The sequence below is a fragment of the Dendropsophus ebraccatus genome, chromosome 5, assembly GCF_027789765.1.
Source record: "Dendropsophus ebraccatus isolate aDenEbr1 chromosome 5, aDenEbr1.pat, whole genome shotgun sequence".
Classification (NCBI taxonomy): Eukaryota; Metazoa; Chordata; class Amphibia; order Anura; family Hylidae; genus Dendropsophus; species Dendropsophus ebraccatus.
The window spans coordinates 50,852,907-50,880,660 of NC_091458.1; the positions used below are offsets into that span (position 1 = coordinate 50,852,907).

General features: G+C 41.1%; 1 protein-coding gene across 5 annotated transcripts in view; it reads right to left on the reverse strand.

Annotated features, from left to right (window-relative positions):
* The window catches only part of ASIC1 (acid sensing ion channel subunit 1), a 266,367-nt gene that overhangs the window by 142,404 nt on the left and 96,209 nt on the right, over positions 1–27,754 (reverse strand). For all 5 annotated transcript variants that reach the window (XM_069970157.1, XM_069970159.1, XM_069970160.1 and 2 more), the window contains exon 2: positions 25,781–26,146. In XM_069970157.1, the coding sequence (XP_069826258.1) occupies positions 25,781–26,146 (366 nt within the window). The remainder of the gene's footprint in view (positions 1–25,780; positions 26,147–27,754) is intronic.

Sequence of the window (27,754 nt, forward strand, 5' to 3'; positions counted from 1 at the left end):
AGACAGTGCTCTCTGCTGCCACCTCTGTCCATGTCAGGAACTGTCCATAGCAGCAGCAAATCCCCATAGAAAACCACTCCTGCTCTCCAGACTGGAAAGAATACCATTTCCTGCAGGACATACAGCAGTTAATAAGTACTGAAAGACTTGAGATTTTTTAACAGAAGTAAATTACAAATTGCTGGCACTTTCTTGCACCAGTTGATCTTAAAGAGTACCTGTCATAAAAAAGAGAGCCATATCAGGGAGACAGACTACAACCAATCTGTTGAATGAGCAAAAAAAGGACCTTGCTGACGTGCACTTCTTTTCTTACTCTGTGTCTGCAACCTAGATGCACCTCAAAGACTTTCACATGTCACATGTGACACATGTTGCGTGCGGACTTTTCCTGGCTTGTTTTCCTGATCAAATACTATATGCAAAAGAACACTGCAGAGACACCATCACATATCTTGACCTCAGTGAACTAGCCAGACTCTCCTCTGGGAAGGAACAACCAAGCCAAGGAATATCTCCAATCAAGGAAACCACCCAAGCAAGGTATCCATCCACAGACAGCTGTTTTGGGGTATTTGCCTCTCATCAGTGTGGAGTAGGATTCTGGCTAGTGGGAGCAATGCCTAGTAAGTGCATGCAAAAGGACGCTGGTTGACCTCAGGGAGATCAACCAAAACACTGCAGAGACCCAGACCCAGAGACACTGCAGAGATCACGTGTCTCAACGTCAGTGTATTCTAGAACATTGCCCCTTGGGAAATCAAATATGCAAAACAACACTGCAGAGACACCATCACTGTGGAGTAGGATTCTGGCTAGTGGGAGCAACTCCACACTGATGAGGGGCAAATACCCCAAAACACCATACCTGCAATTGCCTTAAAATGGCAATGGCCGCTCAGACAGTACTAGACAGTACAGTGCTGTCTATGCTGAGCGGCCATTGCCAGTAGGAGGATGGACTTTAGTGTATGTTGATGACAGGGGAGAAGAGCAGGGAGTGGGACAGGTAAGTATACCACATTGTTGTGTCCCCCACAGCCCCGACAGCAGTGTAGATTACTGCTTATATAATGTTTATGTGGGACAGCACCTTTAAAGGAGAAGTCTGGCGAAAATTTTTATTAAAGTATTGTATTGCCCCCCAAAAGTTACAAATCACCAATATACACTTAATACGGGAAATGCTTATAAAGTGCTTTTTTCCCTGCACTTACTACTGCATCAAGGCTTCACTTCCTGGATAAAATAGTGATGTCACGACCAGTCTCTTAGAGCTGTGCGGGCTGTGGCTGCTGGAGAGGATGATGGCAGGGGGATGCTCAGTGTCCCTCCAGTGCCCTGTGTCCCTCAGTGTCCTCTGCCATCATCCTCTTCAGCAGCCACAGCCCGCACAGCTCTGGGAGTCGGGTCGTGACATCACCATGTTATTCAGGAAGTGAAGCCTTGATGCAGTAGTAAGTGCAGGGAAAAAAGCACTTTATAAGCATTTCCCGTAATAAGTGTATATTGGTGATTTGTATAACTTTTGGGGGGCAATACAATACTTTAATAAAAATTTTCCGCCGGACTTCTCCTTTAATGCTAGTAATAAATCCACATGGTTTCTGTGCTTCCCTGTTACTTTAAAAGTGCCTGCAACTTCCCTTTCCATGTGGATAAGACTCTTCTAATGATGGCACTTTTTTGGTGGCATCATCATAATCCTGCCTCATTTATAGAAGCAATTTTTCTGTCAATGCGAGAACAGAAAATGTCATTACCAGTCAGCAGTTTGTGCCATCCTCTCCCCTCTTCTTTCACAGAAGAGAGGCCCTGCAATGCACGAATCACTGAGCCACATATAGAATGATATGGTAAGAGTCATATTATATAGAATTGCTTATAATATAAACTCTGTTATAGGGTAACACTTGGTGTAATTGTTGTGGATTTTCTGCACAGAATTTCTTGTAAATCAGACAGATTTTCTGCATGAAAAATCCTCAACATTTACAGTAGTGACAAAGTGAATGAGAAATAAAGCACTGCAGCACGGGTTTTATCCCATAGATACAAGTAACGTAAAGTGAGAGAGAGAGAGAGAGAGAGAGAGAGAGAGAGAGAGCTCAGAAGCGCTTATGACAACCAATGGATGAATTACTTAGTGCCAATGGAGGAATGGATTGAGCTGCACTTGCTTAGTTATCCTTAAGGGGTTATCCAGCGCTACAAAAACATGGCCTCTTTTCCCCCTCTCTTGTCTCCAGTTCAGGTGTGGTTTGCAATTAAGCTCCATTTACATCAATGGAACTGAGTTCCAAACCCAATCCAATCTGGAGACAAGATAGAGGAAAAAGTGGCCATGTTTTTGTAGCGCTCTATAACCCCTTTAAAAAACACAATGGGCCACATGTATCATCCTGCGAACGGATGATTTTCGGCGGAAAGTGCCGATTTGCGTATTTTTTTTATACGCAAATGGCCGATCTGCGAATAAAATATTCGCAAATCGGCACTTTTCGCTGAGTACGCCAGGGGGGCGGAAAGGGGGCGTATAGTGGGCAGAACGGAGGGCGCGGACTCAGAGTCCACGCGATTTACCATCCGTTCCGCCCAAATATACGTCGAAAACCTACTCCAGTCCTCAGCTGGCGTAGGTTTTCGGCGGTGCGCACCGGCGCGCACGGGATTTATGTAGAGGCAGTCCGCCTCTACATAAATCTCAGTAGCGCCGGAGCTGCGGGGGCATTTTTAAGTCCGGTGTAAAAAACGCTGGACTTAATAAATGCCCCCCAATAGGTATAGGAAGTTAAAGAGACACTAAGAAAATATAAGGTATCAGACTGGACAGAAAGCAAGTGACTCCTATGATAACCAAGCATTAAGTCCAAAGTATAGTCTGTACCACAAATACCCAGCATAAAGACACACCACAAAGTTAACTAATGAATGTCCACAACAAATATCCCAACGCATTTCACCCTGAGATTTCTGGGTTTATCATGGGGCATAAACTGGGATTATAAAGTAGCAACAAAGAATATAGTACCATTGAACATAGTGATTATGGTGGATCCAAATATTGATTTTTACATTACCGGTTATAAAAGAAACATGGACTGAGGTAATAATCTGATGTATGTGGATAATAAGGTGAAGAAATTGGGTTTCTTTTGTCAGAATTCTCTATTGTTTCTATAAAGCAAAGGAAGAGTGAATGCAGAATGATATTGGGGATGGGAGTCACAAGAGGCCTGGACATATACTGATAGAGCAGCCTATTAATTATCCTGAATGTTTGGGGATGCAAAGTCAGATGGAAAATGAGTTGAATTTGATGTGATAAAAATCAAACAGGTTTCTTTATATTCATTCAGAAAGTTAAATGATTGCCATAAAATATATCTAATTGGCGTGTCCTATTCACATCAATTATGTCTGCCGCTTCCTGCGGGCAAATGAATTTGTTGCTTCCTATCTTTTACCTTCTTTACCCTCTTCTTCCCTGTTGTATCTATTCTTTGTTAAGGCTCATTGAATAATAAACTAATGTTCCCTGCTTATGCTGAATATCTTGCCAGCACCTGTAGACTTGTAGGGCTCATCAAGTTAGGTTTGTACAAATACAATCCAGACTTACCTTTCTCCTCCCCTGGTCGACGGCTCATTATCTAGGTAACTGACTTCTGCTCTAAAACATGTCTGCCTGGTGTGTATATGTAAATATGTGTCTGTAAATATACTGCGTAATATATATATATATATATATATATATATATATATATATATATATATATATAACTACTGTACTGTACTGTACTGTATATATATATATATATATATATATATATATATATATATATATATATATAGAATGTAGGGCTGGACGGCACTATGTGGCACTGTGGCTCAAACGGGTGCTCCAACCTCTAGTGGTCAGACCACCTTAGTAGTACAATGAAGTCGAGAACAGGCAGCACTCCAGTATTCAGTGAAAATGAAGATGATTTATTCACCCATTGGTGTGCAACGTTTCGATCTCCCAATGAGATCTTTTTCAAGCGACCTGTCGCTTGAAAAAGATCTCATTGGGAGATCGAAACGTTGCACACCAATGGGTGAATAAATCATCTTCATTTTCACTAAATACTGGAGTGCTGCCTCTTCTCGACTTCATTATATATATATATATATATATATATATATATATATATATATTTATACATTTATTTACGTACAGTGGTTTGCAATAAATTAAATATCAACATAAAGTTTTTTTTTTCAGTAATTTAATTCGAAAAGTGACCTCATATATTCTATAGAGTCATTACATACATAGTGAACTTTTTCAAGCGTTTATTTCTGATAAAGTTGATGATTATGGATTACAGCCAAGAAAAACCCAAAAGTCAGTATTTCATAAAATTAGAATAATTGACCCAAAACACCTGCAGTGGCTTCCTAAGTGTTATAAAAGGTCCCTAAGTCTGGTTCAGTATTCAACACAATCATGGGGAAGACTGCTGACTTGACAGATGTCCAGAAGGCAGTCATTCACACACTCCACAAGGAGGGTAAGCCACAAAAGTTCATTGCTAAAGAAGCTGGCTGTTCTCAGAGTGCTGTATCAAAGCATATTAATGGAAAGTTGAGTGGAAGGAAAAAGTATGGTAGAAAAAGGTGCACGAGCAAACAGGAGAAGCGCAGTCTTAACAGGATTGTAAAGAAAATGCCATTCAGAAATGTGGGAGAGATTCACAAAGAGTGGACTGCTGCTGGAGTCAGTGCTTCAAAAGCCATCACATACAGACATCTGCAGGACATGGGCTACAAGTGGGCTACATGTGTTGTCAAGCCACTCCTGACCAACAAACAACAGAAGCATCTTATCTGGGCCAAGGAAAAGAAGAACTGGACTGTTGATCAGTGGTCCAAGGTGCTGATTTCAGATGAAAGTGAATTTTGCATTTCATTTGGAAATCAAGGTCCCAGAGTCTGGAGGAAGAGTGGAGAGGCTGTACACAATCCAAGCTGCTTGAGGTCTAGTGTGAAGTTTCCACAATCAGTGATGGTTTGGGGAGCCATGTCATCTGCTGGTGTAGGTTCAATGTGTTTCATCAACACCAAAGTCAACGCTGCCGTCTACCAGGACATTTTAAAGCACTTCATGCTTCCCTGTTCTGAAAAGATTTTTGAAGATGGAATTTTCATCTTCCAGCAAGATTTGGCACCTGTCCACACTGCCAAAAGTACCAATACCTGGTTTACTAACCACAGCATCACTGTGCTTGATTGCCCAGCAAACTCGCCAGACCTTAACCCCATAGAGAATTTATGGGGTATTGTCAGGAGGAAGATAAAAGACACCAGACCCATCAATGCAGACGAGCTAAAGGCCGCTATCAAAGCAACCTGGGCTTCAATAACACCTCTGCAGTGCCATCAGCTGATCGCCTCCATGCCAAATTGCCACATTGATGCTGTCATTCATGCAAAAGGTGCCCCGACCAAGTATTGAGGGCATTTACTGTACAGACTTTTCATTTGGTCGACATTTCTGTGTTAAAAACAGGTTTTTTTTTCAGTTGGTTTTATATAATATTCTAGTTTTCTGAAATACTGACTTTTCGTTTTTTCTTGGCTGTAATCCATAATCATTAACTTTAACTATAGAATATATGAGGTCACTTTTTGAATTGAATTACTGAAAGAAAAAAAAAGAACTTTTTGTTGATATTCTAATTTATTGCAAACCACTGTGTATATATATATATATATATATATATATATATATATATATATATATATATATATATATTAGGGATGAGCGAACCGAACCGTAACGAACCAGATTCGTTACGAACTTTACAAAAAGTTTGGTTTGTCAAAGAACCGAACTTTGAGAAAGTTCTTAACGAATCTAGTTAAAACAGCAACAAATAAAATCACAGAATGGACCAGGATACAAGGGATTATTACTCCTATAATCCCTTGTATCCTGGTTTTCTGTGAATATCAAGATGTGTGACGTCACCCCTGTTAGGGTGAGACCTTAAATTAGTCTCCTCAGATATACCTGGGTGCTGCCTAATCAAAAATATAACGTGACAGCTGTCTGTGAGTATTAACCAAGACACATAAAAGCAACTTCAGTGTTCAAGCTAATCTACTTTAATAAGTGAAAATCTTAGTTTATATCTTTACAATAAAACTTCAAAAAAATAATAGGAGAATCCCGCTTAGCCGCAACCAAAAAAGTTAAAAAAACAAACAAACAAAAAAACAGTCCAGAAAAACAACAAAAAAAGTTGGCGATTCATTGGGATTCTTGGTGTCCAAGACTGTGCACCCCAGTGCTGATGTCTGGTAAAAAAATCTCGTCTTCCAGTACTTATTAGCTGCCGTGTGCTCTGCAGGACGTTCTGTATTCTTTCCTGTTTGGCATAGTGCTCTCTGCCGCCACCTTTGTCCGTGACAGGAACTATCCACAGCAGTTGCAAATCCCATAGAAAACCTCTCCTGCTCTGGACAGTTCCCGTCATGGACAGAGATGGCAGCAGAGAGCAGGACATACAGCAGCTGATAAGTACTGCAAGACTTAAGATTTTCAAATAGAAGTAATTTATAAATCTGTATAACTTTCTAACATCAGTTGATTTAAGAACTTTTTTTTTTCCTCTGGAGTACCCCTTTAAAACTTGTCACAACACATAAAATTGCATTCTGAAAGTAACAGCTCAATATTTTCAAGGGGAAAATACACCTATGTCCTATCATACCAATTTCCCTCGCATTATATTAATCTAGTCAAATCCTCTGTGGACATATAAAGAAAAGCTCTATAAACCAGAACAGATTTCCATTAATTCAGTTGCCATTTAGTCTTTCTTTCATGTATTCCTTTGGTATCAGTCTCTCAGGCTTATACTTTCTTGGTATATTATGATAGGCCGTAAGTCCTTAAAATTCACATGTAAGTTGCTTTTGAAGGTCACAGGTAGCTATGTTATTCGTTATACCTACACATTGAAATAAAATGCACCTCGTGTTGTCTGCTACCCTGATTCCATGTTATATATGCAGCCCGTTTAGCTGTACACTCGGAGGAGCAGTTACCATAGTGATCCAAAGCTCTCAAGGAGCCCGCACATGATGGATGTGACATTGAATCTGATAGGAAAAATGGTAATAAACGTATTTAATCCTTATTTGTATAGCTTTACGGGGAATGCTGTCAGGTATATTAGCCTCAGACTAGGGAAATTAGCATGGCAGAATATACTATATGCAAGATATAATTGGAGTTTAGGATTAAACTGAGTATATACAATTGTAGCAGCAGTGGAACCAAAATTGTCCAAGAAATAGTCGAAGAAGGTAGAACCCTAGTAAAAGAATCCTGTTTATTATACCATGCAAGGTTTAATAGGAAAGAAGCATCTAACCTGCTGTTATGCCCCTATAGCAGGGGGCACTGAGGTTGTGGGTAGATTCTTTAAATTGGTCCTACATTAAATTTGTAGGATTTTTTTTTCATTTCTTTACATTTTCACCTCTAGGATTAAAGGGGTACTCCAGCAAAAAAAAAAAAAAAAAATTCTTTCAAATCAACTAGTGCCAAAAAGTTCCAGAGATGTGCAATTCACTTCTATTATGAAACCCCAAGTCTTCCACTACTTATCAGCTGCTAAATGTCCTGCAGGAAGTGGTGTATTATTTCCAGCCTGGAGAGCAGCAGATGTTTTCTATGGAGATTTGCAACTGCTCTGGACAGTTCCTGTCATGAACAAAGGTGGCAACAGAGAGCACTGTGTCCGACAGGTTAGAATATACCACTTACTGCAGGACATACAGCAGTTAATAAGTACTGAAAGACTTGGAATTTCTTAATAGAAGTGACAAATCTTGGGCACTAGTTTATTTGAAAGAATTTCTTTTTCTGCTTGAGTACACCTTTAAACTGATCTTAAAGAAATCTGTCTATGAACTGGTTTAAAGCCTCAGCATGTCCAACCTCATCAGCATTATTTTACAGGTAAAACATAGCAAGAATTCATCCAGGCTGTACGCCAATTTTCTAGCATACTAAGGGCCCTATTACACCAACAGATACCTTACAGACAACAGATTTTTGCAACCAAAGCCAGGAACGGACTATAAACAGAGATCAGGTCATACAGGAAAGACTGAGATTTCTCCTCTTTTAAATCCATTCCCTGGCTTTGGCTGTACAAATCTGTCAGATAATCTGTCAGACATCTGTTGGTGTAATAGGCCCTAAGTCACCCGTTTTGCATAAGCTGGGGTTTTGAGCAAAGTTTTTTTTTCTACATTTTGCCTTTCTTTATGAGAAGTGTGTGGGGCTTAGTGGGAGGGGGCAGTGGAAGGTCTTGCCCTATAACAAAGATGTTGGGCTGTAAATACTATAGAAGAAAACAAATTCTGCTCCTACTGCTGAGGTACAGAATCTCAGGTAGGCTCATGGATATACAGTAACACATCTAAATCTGACCTGATATAGGATGTGTTGACCTTGACCGGCAGATTGATGGACTGCCCTTAATAATGAACACTACTTTGTCCGTGCACTCTGTTGTGCCTAGACTCCAGTCATGGAATTATATGACTCAAAGTCACTTGTCTCAATTCAGCTGTATTATCTGACACGTGAGGATTTTGTAAAGACTTTCTTCTGGGCTCAATCCAAAAGCATTAGGTTCAGTCATGTAAAACTCAGTTAAAGACATTTTTAGGTGCCAGGCTTTTACTATGCTGGTATACAAGTCATACAATGCCAAAACATTCCACAACTCCTTACAGTGAAGGAATACAATATACATAAAAAACAGCTAAACAGTGAAACAGAAGACATAAGGCCCCAGCTTATTAGTGCTTATATCCTAACAGAGATGGCAGTGGCATACCTGGCACAAGAGCTTATATGGCCCAATGGACCAATTATATCAATGCATATGAGGTATGTAAATTATAATACACAGTACAGACTCCTAGAAAGCAATGATGTGGAGGTCCAGAAGGTAGGCCCATGGTTTAGGGTAGTTGTAAGCAGACAGACCTTTAAAGAACAAGTTGGCTCTAAGAGATATCACCACCGTCATAACTCAGTTACAGATGTATCACCCAAAATGTGCCTAGTGTCCACAATATATGGTTCAGAGGATGTCATGTTAAAGGGGTACTCCAGATTTTTTTTTAATGTCATCTGGTGTATTCTTTGCCGTTCTATACAGAGCTCTCTCCTGCCACCTCTGTCCAAGTCAGGAACTGTCCAGAGCAGGAGATTTACTTCTATGGGGATTTACTGCTGCTCTGGACAGTTCCTGTCATGGACAGAGGTGGCAGCAGAGAGCACTGTGTTATACTGGAAAGAATAGACTACTTCCTGCAGGACATACAGCAGCTGGTAAGTACTGAAAGACTGGATATTTTTAAATAGAAGAAATTTACGAATCTGTATAACTTTCTGATACTATTTGATTTACAAACATTTTTTTCCACTGGAGTACCCCTTTAACATTATGGGTCTTTAGTAAACTTGTTTTTAGGTATCAACTGTCTGCAAGGCTTATTTTCCCGAGCAGTGCTCCATGAAAAAGCATCATCTGCAGGATGGACACCTAATAAGAAATCTGGGTATCTTTCTATCTACCTGATTATGGGTTGATATGGTAGGCTGGTGCGGAAGGTGAGAGGGACAAAGTGGCTTTGGTATGGCTGCATTAGCTGCGTAATTCCAATCACTGCCGCCTAGAAGAAGGAACGTAAAAGAATGCAGACATAAAGCAGCGCTGCTTCTATCCTTGGGTCAAATTATATCATTGTCTGTACTGCTCTGGTAGCCTTGCTAGAAGTATGTACCATCAGCAGCATACCTAAGAGACTGTAATGGCCTTGTACTGAATGTAGGTGTTAGAGGAAAATATTTCAAAGAATGGGGCTTATTTTGGGGCTTATTCCAAAATGCAGTGCTACTTGTCATTTATTTCATATTTTCCCTGCCTACTGAGAGTTAGAAGTTGTCATTTTTTTCTGTAATTGTTGCCTTTTGAGGGTTTCTTTTGTGCAGGCTGGGTTGTATTATTTAAAGTTACCAACTAGGGTACTTTACAGTTTCCGACTGGTTGGATGGTATAACCGGCATGTTGGTTTTATTTTGTAAGTCAGTATGATTACAGAGATACCCAATGTACATATTTTTAATGTTCTGTTTTACTGCATTTACACAATAAAAACACTTGGCATCCCCTTTGGTTGTTTTTAGAAAAAGGCTGTATTAGTTATTTAACCCCTTAAGGTCAAAGCCAATTTTCGTTTTTGCGCTATTGCTTATTCCATTTTAAGTTTAAAAGTCAACAGCGCTTGCATTTTTTCACCTAGAGACGTATATGAGCGCTTATTTTTTGCGAAACCAATTGTACTTTGCAATGACCGGCATTATTTTTCCATAACATATGCTGTGAAACCGGAAAAAAATCATTTGCGCTGTCAAATTGAAAAAAAAACTAATTTGTTTTGATTTCGGGGAGTTTTGCATTTACGCCGTTCGTCCCATGGTAAAACTGACTTGTTATGCATGTTCCTCAAGTCGTTACGATTACTATGATATATAACATGTATAACTTATATTGTATCGGATGACCTGTAAAAAATTCAAACCGTTGTTAACAAATATACGTTCCTTAAAATCGCTCCATTCCCAGGCTTATAGCGCTTTTATCCTTTGGTCTATGGGGCTGTGTGAGGTGTCATTTTTTGCGCCATGATGCGTTCTTTCTATCGGTACCTTGATTGCGCATATATGACTTTTTGATCACTTTTTATTACATTTTTTCTGGATTTGATGCGACCAAAAATGCGCAATTTTGCACTTTGGAATTTTTTTGCGCTGACGCCGTTTACCGTGCGAGATCAGGAATGTGATTAATTAATAGTTCGGGCGATTACGTGTGCGGCGATACTAAATATGTTTATTTATTTGTTTATTTATTAATTTATATTTATAAAATGGGAAAAGGGGGGTGATTTGGACTTTTATTAGGGGAGGGGATTTTTTTATTAATAAAAACACTTTTTTACTTTTTTTTTTACATGGACTAGAAGCCCCCCTGGGGGGCTTGTATATACATAGCACTGATCTCTCATAGAGATCAATGCTGTGTATATACACAGCAAAGATCCATGAGATCGGTCATAGATTGCTATGGCCTGCTGCAGGCCATAGCAATCTATTGCCGAGCCGGGATCAGCGTCATTCTGACGCTGAGGCCCGGCACGGGCAGAAGAACGGATCTCCCCCCCGCGATCGCATCGCGGGGGGAAAATCCGACCCACTAGACACCAGGGATAGTGTGCATAAAGCACTTCAATGCAGCTGTCAGGTTTGACAGCTGCATTGAAGTGCTTAATTAGCCGGCGCGGCAACGGGACCCGCGCCGGCTAACAGAGGCACTGCCCGGCTGCACATGTCAGCCGGGATCAGCGCCGTTCAGAGCGGGGTCCCGGCGGGACCCCGCTCTGACCACCCCCCGCGGCACCATGACGTATCAGATACGTCATGGGTCGCTAAGGGGTTAATGATATACACTTACTGTTCCGCTTAGTAACTGTCAGGATGGTATCTTTGCGGAGCGTTATGCGTCCCTCTGCTCGTGCTGTGCGGCCGAGAAGGCGCTGATATTCTCTTATTCTGTTCTGTGTTTTGTTTTGCTGTGTCTGAACACTGGTTTATTTGCTCTCTTTGGGAGACACACCCGACTTCACCTGCTGAGTTCTGTCTGGCCATGTCAGGGTTAATCTGTGTTCTGGTTCTGCTGTGACTGACAGGTCTTCCTGCCAGTGGATCTGTTTTGTTCTCAGCTGTCTGTGCTTGGAGATCAGGGGGATGGTCCAATTACGTTCTGGACCAGAGCCCTGGCCTCCTATATAACAAACCTCAGTCTGTGCACTTATTGCTGGTTATTGACTTAGTCTCTGCCTGCTTGTGAATTCTGTTTCTTTGCATCTCCTGACTACTGCTTTGTACCTCTGACCTCCCTTGCTTGCTGCCTGCCCCTGATCATATTGCCTGTTTTCTGATTACGCCTTTGGATCCTGATTTTGTACTTTTGCTGCCCGACTGTTGTGACCCGGCTTGTGGACTATTCTTCATTGTGTTTGTCTGTCTGTTTTGTATTTGTGTTTCACCTAGCCAGTGCAGGGACTGCCGCCCAGTTGCTCGCCGCCATCTTAGGGCGGATAGTGGCAAGTAGGTAGAGGACAGTGGGCGGGGCTGAGCTTAGGGCTCACTGTCTTGTCTTGTCCTGCTGTCCGGTTCCTAACAGTAACGTTATGTTGTGCAGCTGTGTACCCCTGCTGATACCCTCTCCTTGTGTGAGGCAGAACGGAGCTTCTGTCCATCAATGGTGTCCTATGGTAACTTACATGTGACTCTGCCTCCTCCATAGCAGTACACTGCACTGGGGAAACAAGTGTAGATGTATAGGAGGAGGCAGAGTGACACAGTACATTCACATGCCCTAAGCTGTGGTTCAGTCATTCTAGTGTTGCAAAGTCCACCAATAGGTCAAACACAAAACATCACGTAAAGGCATACCTCCCAACTTTGGCTTAGTGCAAAGAGGGACATAGACATGGCCACTAACCACACCCACATCAGAAGACGCCCCCTATCCACACCTATGCCGTAATGCACGCCCCTAACCACGTGCAAACACTTCTCCCACAACCATAGGGCAGCACAACACTGATTTACTTACAGCATTTTCCTCCCTCTGTGCCAGTCCTCCCCTCTATCCGTGCCAGCCTTTACTTCTCCGTGCCCTCTCTCTGTGCTAGCCCTACTCTCTCTGTGCTCTCTCTCTGTGCCAGCCTTCACCTCTCTTTGCCAGTCCTCCTCTCTCTCTCTGTGCCAGCCCTTCTTTTTCTGTGCCCCCTCTCGGTGCTAGCCCTCCTCTCTCTGTGCCAGCCTTCCCCTCTCTGTGTCAGTCCTCCCCTCTCTCTCTCTGTGCCAGCCATTCTTTCTCTGTGCTCCTTCTCTGTGCCAGCCTTCCCCTCTCTGTGTCAGTCCTCCCCTCTCTCTCTCTGTGCCAGCCCTTTTTTCTCTGTGCCTCCTCACTGTGCCAGCCTTCCCCTCTTTGTGTCAGTCATAGAAACATAGAATATTGTCGGCAGAAAAAGACCACTGGGTCCATCTAGTCTGCCATTTTAGTATTTTCTTTCTTATTATCTTAGGATAGATATATGTTTATCCCAGGCGTGTTTAAATTCTGTTATTGTAGATTTACCAACCAACTCTGCTGGAAGTTTGTTCCAGGTATCTACTACTCTTTCAGTAAAATAATATTTTCTCATGTTGCTTCTGATCTTTTCCCCAGATAACCTCTCACTGTGTCCTCTTGTTCTTGAGCTCAGTTTTTTACTAAAAACACTTCCCTCCTGAACCTTATTTAGTCCTCCCCTCTCTCTCGTTGCCAGCCCTTCTTTCTCTGTGCCCCCTCTCTGTGCCATCCCTCCTCTTTGTGCCCCCTCCTCTCTCTGTGCCAGCCTTCCCCTCTCTCTGCCAGTCCTCCCCTCTCTGTGCCAGTCCTTAACTCTGTGCCCCCTCTCTGTGCCAGCCCTACCCGTTGCCCTCCGTAACCAGCCAGGACACTGGGGGCCTGAGGCTTTTGGTATCCATGACTAAGATCAGGACACTGGGATCACATTGCAGATCCCCAATAGTGAACAGAGGGAGAATTTTGACCGCTGCATATATAGAGTTAACTGTCAGTTACAGTGGCAGTTGCGGTAGGCCCTGGCTATCACTGACAGCCAGAAACCGCAGATGACACAGGCACAGCTTCTCTGTGCCTGTGTCTTCCAGAGAACATTAATTAATGTCCCAGCAGTGATGTTTATTAACACAGAGCATCAACGGGAAGGGGGCGGAGATATTGCGGGACACTATCAGTGACGTTCTGGGACGGTGGGAAAGCACCCCAAAATCGGGACTGTCCCGCCAGATCGGAGACGGTTGGGAGCTATCCATAAAGGCCCTCACTGACTGGTGACTTCTCCCGCAGGATGGTAGTTTAGGAACACCATTTCTAGTATCATGAACTATCAGGAATGATGACACCAATTAAAAAATGGTTTACCAGTTTCCAATATATGCGCCTGGACTCTGGGTACAATGACAGATACAATGCAATACAGCTATTTAACTTATAGCATCCACACATTTAAAGGTAAATCTCACTACATTGCATTACAACCTAACATGACAATGCAACTTACTAGCATTGAGTATGGTTGTTTGCTGTTCACCCAGAACAGCATAGAAAACTGTATACTCCTATAGAGAATACTATAAATTCATACAGAGTAACATAGAAGTCTGTATCTGCTATACAAGGCTTGTCCCCTTTATATAACTATAGCATCTGTCAAACAGACAGGTCAGTGAAGTAATTCATAGGTTCATGATGTGACAAGTCCTATGGCTGTACAAGGCAATATTATTTGTATCCCTTTCTACAGTGATAGGAATGAAGCAGTACCATGTGTGTCCTCACCGCACATCAGTGCAAAGGGATGCAGAATTATTTTTGTACACATAACTTTGTAAGAACTAGTATGTGGTACTCTAAGCTAAGAACAGAGATAGTGGTCACCTTTCATTCATAGGGGCTGTTGCTATGCAGTGTCATTCTAGCTGCAGATTATGTTACAGAAAATTCTACTTATCGAAACAATTATATATAAATTTGATTAAGGTACATTATATTATAGTATTATTTTAGAAAATATCTGTAGACCTCTGGTCAATTGTCTTACTTTCACTACATTGCAATTCTTTGGGGTGAATGAAACTCAAAATCCAATTTAAAGGCATGATTGCGCAAGGAAAAAAGGCAGTACATAAAGGCTATATATGCATATTTTCATAAACAACACACAGAGCACTTTAGAAATCGACCTCCAAATTTGTGGACAGCTCTTGTTGCTTACTTCAATTCATCCATGAAGCAGCCAAATAATGTTCATAGAGATCTATATATATTATATATCCATCAAATTGTATATATCATATGCACTGTATATCAAATTGATATCTGCTGCTCTGTGGGTGTGTGTAGCTAAACAAACACCCTACAAGCACTCTACTGCCAAATTGTACCATATGGTATAGAATAAAGTTGGAGCACACCAAGTGCTATTTTATAGTACAGTTTCTAAAAAAAGAACAGATAAAGAACCACATTAACCAATGCAATGTAGAACACTAAAGTTCCCACCACTTTACATTCTAAATCTTCTACACTTTAGACTTTAACTACTAACATGGATGGATTTTAAGAAATACAATTTATGCACGATTAGACAGAAAGCAGGGGAAAAGAAACACTTATAACCCAACTTAGCCACTATATTGGTGCCAAAGACGGTAGCATGCCCAAAGTCACAGTGGTGTGTTTAGATGGCTTTATTTTCAGTTCACATATCACATTCCTTCTTTCCTTTGCTAGAATCTACTCCTGGTCTGGCAATAAATATCAGGATACAATGACATGTTCACATACGGCATTTTTGCAGCATTCATGGTGAAAATCCTTTTTATATTTTTATATAGTTGTATATCATTTATATATTTATAATCATCGATAAACTATTTTCTTCCACTGAAATATAATTGTGATCTTTGATGGAAACATATAAAACGTATAAAATCATATCAGCAGCCTGATAATATGGGATTCTGAAAGTTACAAATTCAAAGTGTAGATCAAGGCAGTACTTCTCATCCTTCATTTATCATTGTAACTTTTCAGCCCATACAAGGGTCTTTCCGAAGCTCTAGCCTAAAGGCCCTATTCCACTGAACTTTTTCGAACGATTATCGTTCATAAAATCGTTCAAACGACCGCTCGTTAACGATATTCGTTCTGTGGAATAGCTGTAAACGAGCGAACAACAACAGCGAAATCGTCGTTGAGTCGTTCACAATTTTTTTTCAACATGTCGAAAAAAAATCTTTGGTCTTTCAACAATAATTCGCTAATCTTTTCGTTGAATAAAAAATCAGTAGTTTTTGAAATGTCTACCTACATTTCCCCACATTTTAAACGACCACGTAACGATGTAACGACCACAAAAAAATTGTTACACTACAGATATCGTTCACGTTCCCACACGTATTATGTGTTATCGTTCGCTTAAAAAAATCGTTAAGTGCTCGTTAACGAGCGGTCGTTGGAGCGAGTCTATGAACGATAATCGTTCTGTGAAATAGGGCTATAAGCTAAAACATCACTGACATGGCTGACTCTGCGTTAGTGACTGATGTTCTATTTAAAGCACATAGTACATTCGCTTTAAATTTTTCACATGGATAGAACAGCGCCAGCGTTGAGAAGTCGGTGCCGTGGTCCTTTTTTTGAACTGCGGCCCTGTTTCTGTATACAGCACCGTTCTATTTCTGGGCACTGGCTGTGGGTTAAGCACTGGAGGCGGGCTGGCTCACCCCCCAGTGGGAGGAAACCCCCGCCTCTCTATGATGTAACTCCATTAGTGCTTCACCCCCGGTCGGTGCCCAGGAACCCCCAGGCCGGTGCGCAGTACACAGGAACCGGGCCGCGGTCTGAGGCATTGGCTTCCCCACGCTGGCGCTGTTCTATCCATGTGAGAAACCTAAAGCTAATGGTACATTCGCTTTAAGGAGATCAGACAATATAGAATTAACATGTGCTTTGTCCATTATTTAAATACGTACAAACCCTTGTTACTGACAAATCTGTTCTCCTATTGAAAAATTTATCACTGTGAAAATAATTTCAGAGGACCTGAGAAGATAGAGGGGTATAGAGGCACATAGGACTGCAAAAGGCTAAAAAAGCATTGCTAAAATCTTGGGTATACATCAATCTAGACAAACTGTTGAAAAATAGAGGAAATTGCTGTTTCATCTAGGTAATTCCCTATGTAAATCACACTAAAATGTTGTCTGGAGACAGGTGTAAAAAAAAGATGTGAAGCTGTGTTCCCACATGGATGCAATTGAAATCGACAGCGAATGGTTAAGTGCAGGGGGGTGGGGGCTCGCGAGGAGCAGGGGGGGGACATAGAAGATAGCAGCGGTCTGCTGCTGCTGCTTCTATTACACAGGATCAGATCGTTGCTATCCTTGTCCATTGTCTTTTAACAGACAGAAATTGAAAGGCAACGATCAGCTAACATCACGCATGTCAGCTGATCGTTGCCTTTTATTACACGAGCGATAATCGGCAGTAATGGTTGATAATCGGCCAATTACAGCCGATAATCGCTTAGTGTAATAGGGCCTTAAAAGTAATAGCAAAAGACCTAGATAGAATTTTGCTTACTGTTAACATCTCTATTCATGTGTCCATTGTTATAACAACACGGAATAAGAAGCTTGTTCATGGAAGAACATCACAGAGGAAGCCTGGATTGTCAAAAAAAAAACAGTGCAAGCCCAAATTGGAACTTTTTAACAACAAAAAATGCTAATTGCTATGTTGGAAAGAAAAGAATGACTGTACATCAACATTAAATCCTCATCCCAAGAGTGAATAGTAGTGGTAAGCACCAGGGATGCGGCTTTGCTGTATGTGATGGTGTGAATCCTGCCTCATCTCTTCTCTATGATTTGAAAGCAAATAAGAGCGACAGATTGCATCTGCTTTCTTGTGGCAGAAAAAGAACAATCTTGCCATTGACCTTTCCTTTACCAGAATAACATGGTAATTGGAGAATCCGTTTCCACCACAACAGTTAATTTAATGGTTTGATGTATTCAAGACTCAGCTGCTGTTTTATGTAAGAATTGACGGTTGTACTTTAATTGCTTGTTAGTAAATATTTTTCCTTATGAAGGAAGTGTAAGATCTTCCGAGAAGATGTTTTTGCATATTTTTTATTTATCATTTTATTTCCCGGGAGGTATGCTTAAGCTGTTTTCATTTCTGCTCACTGCATGCAGTAATGGTGGGGGAAAGTTTGCCTGTCACAATCCAAATACATGAGGGGATATCACAGAGGTAGTGCGCGGAGAGAACAGTGAGGCGTCAGTGGATTGCAGATGTCACATTCAAAACAAAAGATTACATATTGGTTAGCAATGCTTTTGTTTATGAAATTATATACTTTACATCAGAAATTTTTATCGGTGCGACATGAACCGGGTCTCCCACTAATCTGAAGGGCAAAAGGGTTTTGGTCCTCTAGTCCCTCAAGCACTGTTACATGTCAAGATATTCAAGTTAAGATTCAAGTCTATGTCAGGTTTTCCAACCATTTTTACTGATTTATGTAGAAAGTAGCATCTTGATTCAAAATGTTCCCTTTTGTGTCTGTGGCTTTTGTGCAAACCTATGTATCTCCATGGTAACAGACTACAAACAAGCCATGGGTTTTATCCTGTAGTCATGTTGTCATCCAACTGTCCCCTACTAACAAACATTTTTTAGATCAACAAAAAGTGGGGAATAGATGAGTACCATAGTTATACCTTTACATAACTAAGAAATAGTAGATGACAGGTCATTTAAAGTGTACTTGCCACTTAAAGAAAATCTCTCCCGTCTTTCTCCTCCCTACAGGAGACGGGCCCATAGATTTACTATAGAAATCCGTCTCCTGCCACAAGCACATAGCAAGGAAAAAATGTGAGAGTTCTTCTCTAGGCTTTTTTTTTATTGATGAGGTCAACCAGACCCCAACCAATCAAACCTCTAGGACAAGTTTTTTTTATGTGACAGTAACACAGCTTAGTCCTTTCAGGTTGGAATGACCGACAACAATCAGCCGATGATCATTTCATCAGCTGATCGTTGTCTTTATTACATGGAGTGATAATCTGCCGAATCGTCAGAGGAGGCTGCTGTAAAGTGATCTGTACAGCTTTGCAGCAACAGGTGACACCAGTAGACAGAGGAGACAATAGCAGCACCCCATGTAATGACCTCTTCAAAGTTCACAGAGTAAATTCAGTAATGTTTCACAATCATCTCAAGGGGACAGACTCTGTCTATTGCTGTCTATGTCCATGAGTCTTGCCGTAAAGCACATTACTAAATGCTGTTAAAAACAGCTCAGGCAAGATGACAGCCACCATAACAATGTACAAAAAGTTATGTTTTAGTATCTGGGTCTAATCAGTAAAATAAAATTGAGGCAATACATTCCCACACTCAGCCACACTCAGCCAATCACAGGCCGCGGCGGTCCTGGCCTGTGATTGGCTGAGCGCTCCGTCAGCTGACCAGCCATTCTGAAGATAGAGAGCGTGCAGAACCCGGGGATGAAGACAGCGCGGAGAAGAAGCCTGGACAGGTAATGTATGCTGCTGCTGCTTGTCAAATCGTCGGTCGCCCGCCGCGTACTGCTATTCAACCGTAGCGATGCGCGGTGGGGGAACAATGATTTTAGGTCTGGCCCTAAATGAACGATTAGTTGAACTGATCGTTCTCTCTATTTCATCGAACGATAACTGGACGATCCGGCCGATTATCGTTACTGTGGAATAGGGCCCTTACACTGCTAGGGCTGGTGCCTAGGGCTATACTGAGGAGGAGCTGCTGGACTAACTCAAAGTGCACGGCTATTTACATGTCGTGAGTTGCCGGGGTCTTAAAATATGAAGGACACTCATTCCCCTCTGACAAAGCGTATGTTAAGGCAATCTGCATTGTTCTGGCATTTTATAATATGCCGTAATAAATGCTGTATCTGCCTGTTTACTTGTATGTGTACCTAACTGTGCTTTTTACATTTGGGGCTAGTTTCAGTTAATATACGACACTTTGCTTTGTTAGTTATTATTTGTATACATTATATATCTATTGTTAATACAATCCTGTTTCAACTTTTTATATTATTTGCAAAGTTTTCTACATGATTGGGGATTATGTGGGTATACATCTCTGATTTTTTTTTTTTGTATTCCTTTGTCTGTGACACTGGGGTGTCTAGAGTGTGGAGCTGTTATCAGCCCCCCCCCCCAAACTAACTGCCCTATTAGACAGCTCCCTTGTAGATCTGTACTAGTGTACAGAGCCTATTACATATATCAATAATTATACAGTGGGGGCTGCACAAATGATTGTTGTATCATTTGTGTGGCCCTTTGCTGCAGTTAGTTGGCGGAAGCATGTCCTCTATTACATGGGGAGATGTGCCACTGATGGACGATGATTTTTAGAAAGATCAAAATGATTAGATGTAAACGATTGCAAACGAGATTGTTTGCAATCTTTATCGTTACCAAGATCATTTACTCCTTCTGATCCCAGCAAAACAATGAACAATGTGCAATTACACTGAGCGATTAGTAAACTAATGCGGAACTTGAGCGAACTAATGTGGAATTACAGCGAACGATTAGGTTCAGATCTAAATCAATGATGAACGACATTTCTGCTGACATTTTGCCAAGTAAGAGATTGTGGAAGGTCCGAACTCTTTGCTACTTGGCAATCTCCATATTGGTCCACCGCTCCTCTATTTTAAATAGAGCCATGGGTACGGCATACAGCCCACGGCTCTATTCATTCCTTTGGAGCCGTCAGAAAGAGCTGAGTGCTGTACTCGTCTCTCTCCGGTGACTTCATAGAGAATGAATGGAGCCACCGGAGAGAGCCAAGTACAGTACTCAGCTCTTTCTGATGGCTCCATAGGAATGAATAGAGCTGCGGGTCAAGTGTTATTAAAAACGAAGGAGACGTGAGCTTATCTGGAGATTGCCAGGGGGTACGGAGGTCAGACCTCCCCCAATCTCTTACTTGTCCCCTATCCTGTGCATAGGGGACAAGTTAGTTTTTCTTGGACTACCTCTTTATTTCCTGCAGGGCCACCAGGGATTTGGCCGTGGGTCTGACAGTCTATTTTGGTCACCATCTTAAGCCCAATAGGAAGGGTTTCTGACCAGTTAGAATTTCCTTTTAGGTACACCCCTGTGCACTGAACTAAAGAGATTATAGCACGAAGAATACAAACCGTCCAATATTATATACATTATGCACTAAATATAGTTTATCTTTAATAGTTGCTGTAAGTGTGAACACATGATTATTAATCACCTTTCCCTCCTGTCGGCTCCTTCATTTGTTGTGGATCAGGGGGCATTTGTCCTTCTCTCTGAGACCACATTTCACTCTTTATCTCAAGGTGTTTTTCTTTGTGCTATAATACTGTCCCCCAGGAGAGATATTGATTTTGTGCCTTGACTTCACTGAGCACATTAAAACTGTTATTATTATGAGCCAGTTATTTGTTATAATGCAGCTTGTTGGGTTTTTTCTGTCTATTTAATTACATTCCTTTCAATTAAATTCTTATTGCAGGTATGCATACTGTTCCCTTTTCAGCAATAAAAAAGGTATAGTCCAGGATTTCCCAAGTAGTATTGAGTGAAATTCTGCTGTCAATATTGTGGAAAATGAGGCTTGAAATAGCAGCAGTATTCATAATGTCTGGCTACATATATTCATAAAAAAGGAAGGATCTTACGAAAAAAAAAGTGTCAGTCACTGTCTAATACTACTACATAGAGATCATTGTACCCATTTAGAGAGTTAATACTGGAGAGTCCCTGTGATTTCAGTAGGACGTAATCCTTAAAGGGGAACCCCAGGCTTGTCAACAAATTTCCAGCGGGAAAGGACTAGGAAGAAAAATAAAAAACATGACCCTCACCCTTCCAGTCACTCCTGGGTTAACATTGTCATTGCTCCGAAATTCTAGGTGATGTGTCCAAGTGTTGTCATATTACAGTATGCACAGTATGCAGCCATCTACTGGCCTCAGCAATGATGTGCAACCTGAGAAGCCCAGAACACCCTTTGTTAAGAGGTACTCTGGATGAAAGAAATGTTTTTAAATTAACTTGTTTCAGAAAGTTAAACAAATTTGTAAGTTACTTCTATTTAGAAAACTCAGGTCTTCCAGTACTTATTAGTTGCTGTATGTCTGGCAGGAAGGAAAGTTTTCTTTCCAGTCTGACACAGTGCTCTCTGCTGCCACCTCTGCCCATGACAGGAACTGTCTAGAGTAGTAGCAAATACTCATAGAAAATATCTACTACTCTTGGCAGTTCCTGACATGGACAGAGGTGACAGCAGAGAGCACTGTGTCAGACTGGAAAGAAAACTTCATTTTACACTGGAACGAATACAGCATTTTTTGTACGGCATACAGCAGCTAAGAACTGGAAGACTTGAGCTTTTTAACCCTTTCATGACCCAGCCCAAAATGGTCTTAATGACCAGGCCAATTTTCATTTTTGCATTTTTTTATTTTTCCCTCCTCGCCTTCTAAGAGTCATAGCCATTTTATTTTTCATCTACAGGGCCATGTAAGGGCTTGTTTTTCTTTCTGAAACAAGTGTACTTTGTAATGGTGCCCTTCAATTTACCCTACAATCTATTACCGAACCCCCAAAATATTATTTATGGGGTAAAATTGGAAAAATGGGGGAAGGTTCTATGTCTACATAATGCACTTAACGGTAAAACTGACATGATATCTTTATTCTATACATCAGTCGGAATACAATGATATGCATGTTTACATAGCTTGTCTAATGTTTTTTTTTTTACAGTAAACTTTTTTTTTGCAATGAATTATGATTGCTCTATTTGTCCTATTATGACTCCAATAATACTTTTTTTTAACCTATAGGGCTGTATGGGGTGTAATTTTTACACCATGATCTCTAGTTTTTATTAGTATCATATTTGTAATATAATAATAATATAATTTAACAAAAAATCAGCAATCCCGGTGCTTTTTCCCTCTGTTTGTTTACACGATTCACAGTGTTGGAATAATATTGTAAAATTTTTATAAATCGAACAATACTGCATGATAAAATATAAAATATGTTTACTTTTTGTGTGTATAATGGGAAAGGGAGTGATTTTACCTTTTATTGGGGAGGGGCTTTTGCATATTTTTAAAAACATTTTTAAGTTTCACATTTTCAAGCCCTCCTGGGGGACTATTATCTGTAGTCATTGGAAGGCATATACTGTTTAAAGGGAACCAATCACGCAAAAATTGGTCATAAAGCTAAGGAAACGTGCTGGTACATCACCCAGCACGCTTCCCAAACATCCCCCTGTAGCCTCCGTTCCCTGTACATACAGATCACATGCGCAGTGCAGCCGGAGAAAACGCTGCTGTACCGCGCCTGTGCAGTGTAGTACAGCAGCGGCTTCACCCACTGTACTGCGCATACGCAGTATAGTATAGACGTCAGCGTGGCGACACAAAATGCTGCCCCCCCCCCCAGTGACGTCAGCATGCGGCGCTTTCCAACAAGCCCAGAGGGGCGTGATTACAGCGCCGGAACCTGCCCAGGACCGTGACTAGATAACCATCCACCCGCCCACCGTGACTACTTGGCTGGTAATTTACATAGAGCGCGGGAGACTATTAAACTAACTTTGCGGTCTGTATGTACAGGGGACGGAGGCTACAGGGGGATGTTTGGGAAGCGTGCTGGCTGATGTACCAGCACGTTTCCTTAGCTTTATGGCCAATTTTAGCATGATTGGTTCCCTTTAATAATATGCCTGAGGCAGACTCTATGGCATGATTACTGATCAGACTGCACAGAGGTAAGTAGAAATGATCTGGAAGTCCAGGAAAGTGATAAGGACCCCCACAATCACACTGATGGTCGGACCCCTGATCGGTAAGTGGGAGGAGCGGCTCCAACCACTCCCACTTAAAAGTCGCAATTGCTGTGTTTAAGGGGTTATTGAAAGGCTGCAGCACAATCACTGTGGCCGGTCATTAAAGGTGAGGACCCGGCTGCTGATAGCATCTGGTCCTCACCGCCATGAAGCTCCTGAGCTCGCTTCATAGCTCTATAGTTCTCCTGTAGTGCTATTACACCACAGAGAACAACTCATTTCAGGGGGTTCCAGAACAGCAACACTATGACTTATTGTTAAGGAGTAGGACTGTTTAAAGAGAATCCCTTTAAGCAGCTTTAGATGTATTATAACAATGCTGACCATAGGGAATGATTACCCAAATGGCATATAAAATATTTAGTGGCCAGTAATTTTATTTAAATAAATATACAAAGAAAAAAAAGTCAGAACTGGCTTAGCTTCAAGACTGAAAATAAGTGATAAATATATGATTTTAAAAGAAAAATAAAAAAAAAAGTCACATGCTTTTTAAAATTAAATATTAAAGTATATATCCATTAAAATTAAGATTAAATATTAAAATACATATCCATTATAATTGCCATCTACATGTAAATGTTAAACGGCACAGTTTTAAAGATGTGTTATTATGTTTTGCACTCCATGCCATCAATACAACGGTGCCTCTAAAGCTAATGTTTTGACAATTAGACTGAGGTTATTTGGGTGCACCACAGAAAATAATTCTTAGTGTCTATACTTAAGCTATTTAAACTATGGGGGGCATTTATCAAGACTGGCGCTTGAGTACCCTGGCGTATAAAGCCCTGTCCCATTTTCCCTGGACGGATTTACTAAGAGGTGCACTTCTCTAAGAACAGTCTGGTGTAGGCATTGCACAAAAATATACACGCCTCCACTCTCCCTTGCCCCCCCCCCCCCACCCTTCAGGCAAGCGGTGTAAGTTATGGCTGGTGTAAGCAAAGGAGAACGCAAGAATCTGTGTCTCCCTGGCGTACACTATAGGCGCAACCTTACTAAATCTCCCTCTGTGTTAATATCTACTTATAATTCCATCATTCTTTTTGTTGTTATTGCACATACAGAACACATCATGAACACTCTCTAATCGGTTAAACATGACTCCCTAGGGCTGCATCTAACTTCTCCAGCCACCGGTATTCAAATGCCGAATGATCGGACTCAGGTATGTTTAGGTTGTGCTCATCTCTAGTTATTTGCGAATAATAAAGATGCATCTATTAGACAACTTCAAATGCTGGGTCAACTACTGTGTTAGATCCTGGGCCAACTAAAGGTCAATCTGTTAATCTGGTAGGCCCAGTTCAGCCCTGTCAACCCTTGCTAAACAGCTAAATGCAATCCAGTGAATGCTATCAGTTATTTCAGGCAAAGAAACTGTCTCACTGCTAGTGCTTTCATGATCACTACTTACCTATCTTCTATTCTGAAACTCTGTCCGAGTGGTACTAGCTGCTCAATTTTTAAGACCAAATTTCATAAGCTAAGGACTTAAAGTGTCACTGTCGTTATAACTTTCAAAATCTAAATCAACAGTAGATGTGAAATAAAGAAACTTTGCAATTTACATTCATTATTTTTGTTGTTGTTATCCTGCTGTAACATTATGCTGAACTTACCAGAAATACCGGTCCAGTCTCCTGAAGACACATTTTCTGACTTGTGCTGGTTGAAAAAAACAGACTAAACACAGGAATTCCAGCCAGTACAGAGAGTCACGGCTCAATGTGTTCATCAATCACATGACTGCCTTCTCTCTGTGAGCTCTCAGATGGCCTGGGATACACAGGACTTCCTGTTCTATGACTGTTTCCTGTTTCTTGAGAAAATCAGAAAACAGGAAGTTCTTTGTTTTCCATGATAACTTAAAAAAAAATAATGAATGTAAATTGCAAACTTGCTTTATATCACATCTACTGTTGATTTAGATTTTGAAAGTTATAACGACAGTGACACTTTAAGCATTAGTATTCTCTTAAACTTACCACAGTCTGATGGGGAATGGTTGTAAATTATTACAAAAGAATAAGTGGCTGGCAGGTAAGCTTGTGCAGTGTGTAAGAATCCCCACTTACCGGTTGTTGAGCAGACTCAGTAGCTCCCCCGCATGGTAAAGGTCATTCTTTGTTACTCGACTGAAGCGGAACTCATTGAGGTTACAGAAGGTCACAGCTGGAAAGGTCATCCTGGCAGCTGCAATCTCATCTAGTTTGGTGACATGTGGATAATCAAAGTAATAGATGATCCTCTCAGTACACACAAACAGCAAAAGGGACAAGGAGCCAAGGAAACATAGTATCCAGATCATGCGCCGACATGAGAAACGCTCATAGGAAAAGATGTGAGCAATGCCATGAAGTGTTGAGCCACTGGCAAAGGCCTGAATAGTCACTGGCTGGGGGCTACCCAGCTCCTCTGCTTCTTTCACATCCATGCGGGCACTGGAAGGACAAAAACAGCCGTATAAGATGAAATTTACTGAATGGATAAACTAGGCTTGTTAAAATAGTAAAATATTATTTTATAATCTCTACTTTTAATACTGTTTAATTTTACTTTCCACTCACCTTTTCTAAAATCATTTATAATTTAATAATAGACATTACAACCATATAGATAGTTGTGACTTGTCTTGCACTATGTTACAATGAATCCAGTTATTCACATTGGTCTCCACTACCAGCAAAACACCTCAATCAAACATACTTGTATGGTTTACATATTGATGTAATCCTTATAAAGGGCGGAGTAAGGAGCCCATCTAAATCGGCTAGGAAAACTTGATGCATGTATATTACATTCAGATTTTCACATGGGTTTGTGGCAAATTGCACTTTAAGGCTGGGTTCACACTACGTATATTTCAGTCAGTATTGTGGTCCTCATGTTGCAACCAAAACCAGGAGTGGATTAAAAACACAGAAAGGCTCTGTTCACACAATGTTGTAATTGAGTGGATGGCAAATATTTGCTGTTATTTTAAAACAACGGCTGTTATATTGAAATAATGGCCGTTATTTACTGTTATATGGCGGCCATCCACTCAATTTCAACATTGTGTGAACAGATCCTTTCTGTGTTTTTAATCCACTCCCGGTTTTGGTTGCAATATGAGGACCACAATACTGACTGAAATATACGTAGTGTGAACCCAGCAAAGGGTGAACATCCACAACTGACAATCACATGCTGTGCAGATCATTTTCCACAGCGGGTGAATTGGATTTGTAAGTATCTTTACTGCTACTGTATTATGTTGCAGAATTTCTGCATGTAATTTTTTATTGAAAACCGCAGTTATTGCACTACTTGTGAAATTAGTCCTCGGCTATGTTCACATGCCGTCTTTTTTGGGCCGTTTGACGGACATATTATAAGACAGCAGTCATTTTGAGGCCAAATCACGGCCGTTATTTCATAATGACAGCCATTATTGTACAAATCATGACTGTGATTATAAAAAAAGGGGCGTTATTTGGCCTCAAAATGGCAACCATTAAATTGCCTACTAGTGGCATCATCCTTCCGGGGGGGGGGGGGGGGGGGGGGGAAACTACCTACTAGGGGCATTCCTGGGGGTAGAGGGCTTTACTACCTACTAGTGACCCCGTATGCATTGCAACTGTCTTACATTCATGGGTAGCGCGTGTGTGTGTTGGGGGGTGCAATACTCTTGCCCGAGGTGCTGCCAACACATGCTACATCACTGGTGTAGAGGAAACATAGAGTACATGGAATCCATTCAAATGTTTTGACAAATGGTTGCACCAAAGCTGAAGACTCCTTATTAGAGATGAGTGAACCTGGAGCATGCTCGAGTCGATCCGAACCCGAACTTTCGGCATTTGATTAGCGGTGGCTGCTGAACTTGGATAAAGCCCTAAGGCTATGTGGAAAACATGGATATAGTCATTGGCTGTATCCATGTTTTCCAGACAACCTTAGAGCTTTATCCAAGTTCAGCAGCCACCGCTAATCAAATGACGAACATTTGCGTTCGGATCGACTCGAACCTGGACCCGGTTCGCTCATCTCTACTCCTTATACAG